At 18.6% G+C, this 10303-nt stretch overlaps 2 protein-coding genes across 2 annotated transcripts; one reads left to right on the top strand and one right to left on the bottom strand.

Annotated features, from left to right (window-relative positions):
- Positions 1-303: 303 nt before the first annotated feature.
- PES (pescadillo homolog, putative) lies at positions 304-2205 on the top strand (the record flags this gene model as incomplete). The annotated part of the gene is made up of 1 exon (XM_028676473.1): positions 304-2205. One exon carries the CDS (start codon positions 304-306, stop codon positions 2203-2205), a length of 1902 nt encoding a protein of 633 aa, XP_028532958.1.
- Positions 2206-5189: 2984 nt separating this feature from the next.
- ApiAP2 (transcription factor with AP2 domain(s), putative) lies at positions 5190-9582 on the bottom strand (the record flags this gene model as incomplete). Its single annotated transcript, XM_028676474.1, has 2 exons — positions 5190-7076; positions 7213-9582. The coding sequence occupies 2 exons, from the start codon at positions 9580-9582 to the stop codon at positions 5190-5192; spliced, it is 4257 nt and encodes a 1418-aa protein (XP_028532959.1).
- Positions 9583-10303: the final 721 nt, after the last annotated feature.

The following is a 10303-nucleotide window of genomic DNA, read 5'->3' on the forward strand; positions in this document are numbered from 1 at the left end:
ACAATTTTTCATCAATTTTTTTTATTTTAGTAATTTTATTATATTTTAAAAAATTAATATTTAAAAGATTTATTATAATAATTTTGTTTCACATTAATTTTGTCGTTATTTTTATTCTTTTGGATTCATATATTACTTTTTAAACAATTTTATATTTTAATTTTTTTTAATGATAATTAAATATTAAAATTTTGTTTTCTCTTTTTTTTTTTTTTTTGATTGTTTTTCTTTTAATTTTGAAACATATGTATGTTTGCTTAATTTTTATAATATATATATATAAGATACTGATTATCCTTGAAAATGCATATTCATAAATTAAGAAAAAAAATAAAAAAAAAAAAAGAAGGAAATTATTTAACGAAAAAAAATATAATAAGAAAATTATACCTAAATGAAGATGAATTTAGAAAATTATGTATATTCAAAGGTATTTACCCAAAAGATTATAAAGAGATCCCATTAAAATATAGAAAAAAGTTTTATAAACACAAAATATTTTATACAAGAAATGATTATTTAAAATTATCCCATGAAAAAATTATTCAAGATTTTCGAAAAATTAAAATATTTTTAAGAAAATATAAAAAATTCAAAATAGTAATGGAAGATGAAGCAAGAAGTAAAAACATTGTAAGTAATTTTCCAAAATATAAGTTAGATCATATCATAAAAGAAAGATTTCCTGTACTATCTTATGCAGTAGAACAACTAGATGATTCCTTAAGCGCTGTTATAGCTTATTCTTTATTACCTTCAAATGAAAAATTAGGAATAAAAAATAATTTAGTTAAATTGTGTGAAGACTTAAAAAATCACTTTCATTATTATATATATAAAACAAAAAAAATAAAAAAAGCATTTATAAGCGTTAAAGGATATTATTTGCAAGCTGAAATATTGCAGAAAAAAGTTACTTGGATAGTTCCCCATATTTATACACCTTATTTATCTAAATCAATAGACTTTCGTTTAATAACAACTTTTATTGAATACTATGTTTCCTTATTAAAATTCGTTTTATACAAATTGTATAAATTAGATAATTTACAATATCCACCAGAAGAAAACGAGACTTTAAAAAACGAAAAATTTAAGCATTTAGCTTATGATCCTTATTTTATATCTATATACGAAGCAAAGAAGAATGATTTAGAAAAGAAAAAAGAAAAAAAAGATAACAAATGTAGTAGAGAAAAACAAAGAAAAATTAAAAAAAAAGGTATATGTGATAAAGAAAAAGAAAATGACAATGCTTTAGTTGTAAATAAAAAGAATAAAGTAAACAGTAAAAAAAATGATGATCACAAAGATAATGATAAAATTGTACCAAAGAGCTTACAGAATGATAAGAAAGCTCAGAGTGAGAAAGAAAATAAGAATGAGAATAATGAAATTTTAAAAAATAACGAAGAAAATGAAAATAAAAATACACCTGTAAAGCATAACATAAATGATGAAGATAATATAAATGAACTTTTTAAAAATTACATTTTTTATATTCACAATGATATGCCATTTTATATATTATCAATTATTATTTTATCATGTGGAGGACAAATATGCTGGAAAAATTTATATTCACCATTTAAGTATGAAAGTAAAAAAATTACTCATGAAATTGTAGAAGCTCACGAATCTATTATATTAAATGAATTTAAATACAAAAGAAACATTATACAACCACAGTATGTTTTTGATTGTTTAAATAGAAGGAAAATTTTACCATGTAGTGATTATTCCATAGATAAAAACCTACCTGTACATTTATCTCCTTTTATTGAAGATGATAATTATAAAAATTTTGTAAAAAAAGAAGAGTATACAATAAATAAGATGCTGATTAAAAATGAGGGTAATGAAGAAAAAAAAGATTCAAATGAAAATGATGATGATGAAATATTAAACTCGGAAGATGAATTGAATGATGCAATTCTTGAAAATCATAGAAATGTTGCTTTAAATAATCAAATTGAATTAGAAAATGAAGATAAAGATACAGATGCTATCAAAAAAAAAAAAGACCTAAACATTTATAATATTAAAAATTTAAAAAAACAGGAAGAATTACAGAGAAACAAAATTGCTTTAAGTAAAAAAAAAAGAAAGCTATATTCAAGAATTGAAAGAGCAGAAAAAAAACAAAATTCAAAAGTAGAGAAATTTTTAAAGAAAGCAAAAAATAAAAAAGGAAAAAATAAATAGTTTGTTTAATCTTATTTGAAGAAATTATTTTTTTATAAATTTATATTCTCAAAATACTTGATTATTTTTTGTATCTTTCATTTATTTATACATCAATTTTTTTTCCATTTTATTATTTTATATATATATATATATATATATATATATATATATATATATATATATATATATAATTAACAAATATACACAATAATATAAGGTTAAATTTTTCATTAAAAGAAAGAGAAAAATAAAATAAATATATATAAAAGAACAAACTCTGAAATTGAATTATTATTATAAAAATGTATTTATATTTTTAAAATAATTTTTAAAGAAAATAAAATACTCTTTTTTTTAAGTATACTTAAAATTTTGTAAATTAAGTCTAAGAAAATTGCAATTCACTATATATTTTTTTTTCACCATATTTTATTTTATTATATTCTTTTTTTTTTTTACAAGGAATTCTAAAAAATTCTATATATTATAATTATACAGGTATTTTTATTTGTTTTAAAAAAAAAAGAGATAATATAATTCAAATTCTATTTTTAACATAGAAAAAATCATCTAAGTAAAATAAAAAAAATAAATATTTTGTTTTCATCATATAAATACTTTTTTATTAGTAATGTATAAACGTTACAACAATTTATTATTGTTTTTTTCAATTTTATCATTTGCTAATTTGCCCATTTGGTCGTGTATATAGATATTTTTTTTCTTCTTTTGAAACTTAATAAAAAAATTACAAGAAGATATAAAATAAAATAGATAATTTTTTATTTTTAATAAAGATAATGTTTTTAAAAAAGCTCAATATTAACTAAAGATTTTTTTTTTTTTAATTTTTTCTTTTGAAAATTAAATACTCTAAGCTCATTTTAACGAGCTTACTAAGTTTCGTTCATACATAGATATGTTTAAAAAAAAATAAATTTTTTTAATATTCAAAAAATAATCTTAAAATTAGTTAAAATTAAATAGAAATATGTATAATTAATGAAAATAAATCCATTATAAAAAATATGTTATTTAAATAATAAAAGGTTACATTGTATCTTATAACGATATCTTTTGAATTTCGTAATTTTATAAAATCTTTATATGATTACAAAAGTTCTAGTAATTTTATTAGTGAAAATATATGATATACATGTATATATATATATATATATGGTAGCATAAAATATATTCATTTTTTTTTTCTTAATTACTGTTACTCTATTTTCATTTTTGTTATGATTCTTTTTACTCTTTTTCACTTAATGGTTATTTATAGAAACTAGAAAAATTATTTAATCATTGAAAACTTCGTTAATTGTTTTTTAAAAAAAATAACATTTGAGCTCTTATTAGAACAATTAATAATTTTTATGATATAGTTGTTTATTGACTAAAATATTATTCAAATATCATATAAGAATAAACATTTAAAATTTTTTTATTTATGGGAAAAAAACTTAGGAAAAATTTTAAGAAAACTCTAAATTTATGCAAAAATTTAGTGGATTTTCGTAATTGATACAAAAAGATATTTGTGTATACTTTTTCTTCTTTTCATAGTAACTAGCTTATATGTTTTAACAAAAATAAAACTTAAAACCTTTATAGTGAAATATCATACTTTTACTATATTTTTATTTTGGTAAAAATTAAAATTAATTTTAAATATATATTTAATTCTTTCATTAATACTTAATATTTATATAAATATATATTAGATAAAAGAATTTAATAACAATTTTTTTATTGTATTTTTTTTTTAATGTATGGAATAATTCATATAAAAAGAATGAAAATAACATAATTTTTTTTTTACATAATACTTTAAGTTGAACCATTAAAAATATAATAATATAATTTAGTTTTTGATATAAGGTACAATAAAAATTGTGTCTTATTATTATTTAATTTTATTAAAAAAGTTACTTTTTTTCAAAGAGAAAATGATACATATACTTCGAATCCTTTAATATTACACAATTTTCCCAAATAATTTTTACTTTTTTTTATATAACTTAATTTATGTTTTATATCTCGTATTTCACTATCTAAAAAAAAATAACATTATATTATAACTCATTTTTTACCAAATAAACTTAAAATTAAAGTATTTTAAAAGTCCAAAAAATAAAATAAAATAATAAATTGCATTAATAAAACAAAGAAAAATAAAATTAAAAAAAACAGTAAAAATTGTTATATTTTATATTTAAATATCTATAATTATTAGAAAATTCAACTCTTAAACTGTTTTAAAGAAAATAACGAAAATAAAAAAAAAAAAATACAATTTGATAAAAATAAATTAACAAACGGCACAAAATATTATTTTCTTATATTAAACAAGGTTTTCACAAGAAGAAAAGCATAAAATAAAAAGTCTTCTATATGTGAAATTCAAAGAAAAAAAGACAAACTTCATAAAAAATATATATATATATATATCTTTATTAAAATTTTTATTTTTTCTCCTTTATTTTTGAATAATTCTTTTAAATAATAAATATTATGTAAAACGGAATTATAAAAGTGATATAATTTTAAATTAAAAATAAAAAAAAAAAAATTGTTTTTTAGTGATAAATGTTAAATACAAATATTTAAATTTTCCCTAATTTTTTATTTTTTTATTTCTTTTTATTTCAAATATAAATAATGTCATATATATATTAAAAAAAAAACAATAAATAAATAAATAAATAACATAAAATATTAATACATTTAAAAACAAGAAATAAAATTAAAAAAATATATGCATATATGGACTATACTTTTAAAAAAATGAAATGCATATAATAATAAAAAAACAAACAAAAAAAAAAAAAAAGAAGATATATAAATAAAAATATAATTATTTTATATATACATAATACTTAAGCTTTACAATTCCAAAATTATTGTTTCCTTTTTTTTTTTGTATTTTTTTTTCACTTCTCTTTTTATTTTTTTATAGGAATCTTCCTTTAATTAACTTTTCTAAAAAAAAAAAAAATAAACTAAGATGATATTTTCTGGTCATCTGTTACAGCTTCTAAAAAATTACTAACAGCATGAGAATCAATAGTTGGAAAATGTAAATTTCTAATATATTTATTTGATAAACCTAAGGAATTAGATAAAATCCTCGACGAATTTAAGGAATTTTTATTATCAATAACATTATTAAAAGAATTAGACATAGAATTTTGCGTATAATTTAAGGAATTTTTTTTGGAAGTATTTTTATCGTTAGTTAGACTTGATCTTAATAAATCTACTGAATTGAACGATTCATTTTCATTTTTTGCGCATTCAATAAAAAAATTTAAATTATCTTCTACTTTTATATATCCATTATTGCTCATATTTAATTTATTTATTTTTTTATTAGATGATTGGTGATCATTTGCATCACTCGGTATATCAGTATTTATTTTATTACTTATTAAACCTTCTTCGTCATTGGAGTACAATAAACAGTCTTCTTTTAGTTGATTATCTTTTGTATATGATAAAGATGCATCACTATTAGAATTATTAGAATTTCCTTTAGATATATTTTTTACATTATTCCTAAGCAAATTACTTGAAGCAACATGACTTTTTTTTTTTCCTTTTTTAGAATCAGAATTCTTTAAATCTGTATGATGCTTGTATTCTTTCTCCCATTCTGTTCTTTTTAATATGGATAATTTCCTTGCTTCACTATATCCATATTTACTTACACTGAAACTAGTAAATAATCTCTTATTATTTGCTATTTGAAAATATGCATTCCATTTACCTACTCCTCTTGGTGATTTTGAAAAATAAACTCCTTTTACTTTATCATCATTCGGATTTACTCCAACTGGCATTTCATATTTTAATTTTCCCATTCCGTAATTTGTTGATACTGGACTACTAGAAGCATTTTTTATGTTTTTGGTGTTTTTATTATTCAGAGATATATTTTTATTAATATCATTCTTATTTTTATAATTAATGTTACTTTCTACTTTCCCATTATTTAATATTCCATCATTATTTTCTTGATTATTTAAGGATAAATCGGAGCCATTTGCACTAATTTTGGAATTGTAATCAGGATTATAATCATAACTATTTTTTTTTTGAATACTACTGTTATTTATATTATAACTGCTGTTTATATTAATACCATTACTATTATTGTTATTACTATTATTAGCACTGCTATTATTACTGCTTATATTATTTGTAATGGTATTATGCTGTAATGAATTTTCACGTGCATTACTAGAATTATTAGTATTTAAAATAAAATCATATAATGTACTTGGGTTTATATGTTCAGAACTTTTAAATGATCCTTTTTTATTTATACCTTCTTGTGATAAATTTAACATATCTTTGAAATTTTTTAAATTATTTAAAATATTATTTTTATATACATAGGATTTTCTTGAATTTAAGTGTGAACTATTGTCATCTACCGATAAATCATTAGAATCTTTTTTTCTAAAATCATTGTTATGCCCATTTTTTTTATTTTCTAATAAATTAAATTTTAATTTCTTTAAAACATTAGTATTGTATAAAAGATAATTTAAGTCATAACATGAGTTATTATTCATATTTGAATTATTATTACATTTGGATAAATAATTATCATATATCTTTCTTTTTCTTAATATATTCTGAAAACTGTTCGATAAATAATTCAAATTGTTATCATTTGCATTTAATAATCCTTGATCCCTTTCATATTTAGAATAATTTTCTCTATCTTCATAATTTTCATCTTCATTCAATTTATAATTTGGAATCAATTTATTTAAATCATTATTACTAGAGCATTCCAACTTCAACTTATTTTCATAACAGTTTTTCTTCGATTCTTTTGAATCATTTTCACCGTTATATATATCACTAATACCTTTATCCTATAACAAATAATAAAATAAAATAAAATAAATAATATTTAATTTATGAAAAAAAATATAAACTATATAAGTAAAAGATATTAAATAATTAAAAATAAAAATATTACAATGTATAATTATTTAATATAATTTTTACCTCTAGAATATTAGACGAGTTTAAATGGGCATACAAACATTTCAAAAAGTTAAGGTCATTTGCACTTAAATCCAAATCTTTTAACTTTATTTTATCATTTTTACATAAATTTTCATATTCAGAAATAAACATTTTTAATTGCAAATAAGCATTTAAATTATTATTATTATTTATATCTTGTAAATTTGAGTGACTGCACGAGTTATACATATTATCGCTATCTTTTGAATTTAGTTTACTCAAATTCTTATATTTTTCTACTACTTTTTCTGCTTCTTGAATATAATTATTGTTAAAATCATTATAAGAATTATAATCAATACTTACATTTAATTTGTTCAAAATATTTTCATCCGAATAGTTACATTTTTTTTTGCACATATTAGAACCAATAGAATAATTATTATAATTATTATTATTACTATTTGCATTGGTATTATTTATTAAATTATTTTTATTATTATTGATATTACTGGTAGAATTACCTATATTATTATTCATACAATTAAAAGGGAAACTGTTTGAGTAATTTAAAGGATATGTACCCCCACATGAATGATTTGTATGAGAATTACATGTGTGATTACTTTGAGTTGATACACAATTACCCAATGGATTACACATATTTCTGTTACTACAATTCAAATAATCTTTTCCTTTTTTCAAATCAAAAATTGTGTTTGAACTGTTACATACGTTGTTTTTATTTGACTCATTAAAAATAGATAATGCATTGTGTTCCCCATCTGAAGAATTCATATTATTTAAATAATTATTATTGCAATATGGATTTTTTAATGTTAACTGAAATATTTCTTCAATAATTTCCTTCGTTAAATTATTTTCCACTTCTTCCAAAATTTGTTTATGAAATTCATTTTTATCCATTACTCCTTTTTCACCTGTATCTTCTTTTTTTTCTGATGTTTTAAATTTTTTTATTATTTCTAATTCTTCAATACATTCTATAAAAGAATCCAAAAATACATTTTTAATAAAACATATTTTTATGTTGGAAAAACAACATAAATAATTATCTAAATTATTTGAATTTACATTATTTAATAAATTAACAAAATGATATTCAAATGCTTTATCTGTTTCACTCCATAAGGATGTTAGCCTTTTCAAAATTCTTAAATAACTTAAGCAAATGATTTTCAGTTTCATCAAATTTTCATTTTTATTAGTTGATTCTTTATTATTTGTAGTAGAAATGAGACAATTTAAATTATCACAATTGCTATTTTCTAATAATGTATCATTTGCCTTTTTATTACTTTCTAAATTATTTTTTTCTTCATTCAAATATTTGTTTAATTGATTATTTAATCGTTCATCATTTTTTAAATTTAAAATATTATCAATTAAAGAAAATGATTTATTTTGATCATTCCATGACTCCTTATTTTGATTTTTTGCTAAAAGTTCCTTTATTAAAGAGTTTTTTAAATTTTCATTATTTTCATCACTTAAATTTATATCATCATTTAACTTATTTATATTATTTTCCGTTTCATTTTCTTCTTTAAGTAGTGGGTTTTCTTTTTTTATTTCTTCTTTGTATCCGCAAGGATTGTTAAAATTAATAAAATTTTCATCATACTTTTCTTTTGATTCTTCATCTTCACAGATTTTATCCAAAAAGTTGTTATCATTACTATTATTAATATTAATGTTATTATTATCACTATGATTATTTTCATTACAATCTGATGGGCAACTATTCTTTTTATATACATTTTCCATTTCATATGATAAGGGTGCTTCTTCTTTTAAGACTACATTTGTATCTTCATTTTTATAATTTAAATCAAATTTAATGTCATTCAATTTTTCATTATGAGATTCTTTCACCTTCTCGTTTTCATTTTCTAAATTATTTTCATTATTATGCTCCTTTTCATTTATTTTAAATTCTATTTTTGGAGATTCAAAATCAACAGTTTCATTATCATCATTACTTTTGTATTTTATTATTTTTCTATTTTTGTCATCCAGTTTTTCGTATTCATTACTTTCGCCTTGTTCTACTTTTGTATGCACATTTTCATTTACTTGTTTTGTATTTTCATAATCATTCGAAACATTAGCGGACTTGGAGCTATTATTAAATGCTCCATCATTTACACTCTCCATACTTCCACCATTAATTACGTTAGAAGTTGTTGTTCTACTTATTGGATAATTTTGAGTTTTTTGTTCTGAGTAATTCATATAATTATCCATTTTATTCATAGAATCTTCATTATATATATTTTTTAAATCGTCTGAATTATCGTTTTCACCTTTTACAACTGGTTTCTTACTTTTTTCATCAAGTTTACTATTTTTCTTATTGGTATTTGAACTAGTTCTTAACTCTAACATTGCAATCATAAAATTCAAAAAGTGAAATACAGATTTATTAAAAAATTGGGAAAAAATTCGAAACTATACTTTTTTACAATATTTTTTAACTTCAAAAATGAAATCCATAAAATTAAAACATTATAAATCTTTTTTTTTATCTTTAAATTAAATAATAAATTTGTAATATCTATGGTTCAAAAAAAAAAAAAAAAAAAAAAAAAAAAAAAAATAATAATAATAATATATACATATATATAACTTTTTCTAAATGTAAAATTTTTAAATATAAAATTGAATTATTTCTATGTGATATTAAAAAATTAAGTTTCTACATAATTCAGTAAAATAATAAAATTACATTCTCATTTCATAAAAAAAGATATGTATATAAAATTTTAAATTAATTGTAAAAATACATATTTTCTTCAAAATAACTTAACAAAAACAAATAACCAAAAAAAAAAAAAAAAAACAAAAAATATATTTAAACAAAAATAAGTTTTTATTAGCACTTTATTTTATTATTTTTTAATTCAGTATTTTATAATAAAAATATATATATACATTTAAAAACATATGGAAACTTGTTAGTTCTAAAATGACCTTAAAAAATAAATTGTCATTGTAACAGTTAAAATAGTTGAGTTCATAAATGTATTTTTTAAATGAAGTAAAAAAAAATTGAATTTTTGTTTAAATAAAGTAATAAATTATGAAAAGCACTATGCACCTATATAGA

The sequence above is a fragment of the Plasmodium relictum genome (genome assembly GCF_900005765.1).
Source record: "Plasmodium relictum strain SGS1 genome assembly, chromosome: 9".
Lineage (NCBI taxonomy): Eukaryota > Apicomplexa > Aconoidasida > Haemosporida > Plasmodiidae > Plasmodium > Plasmodium relictum.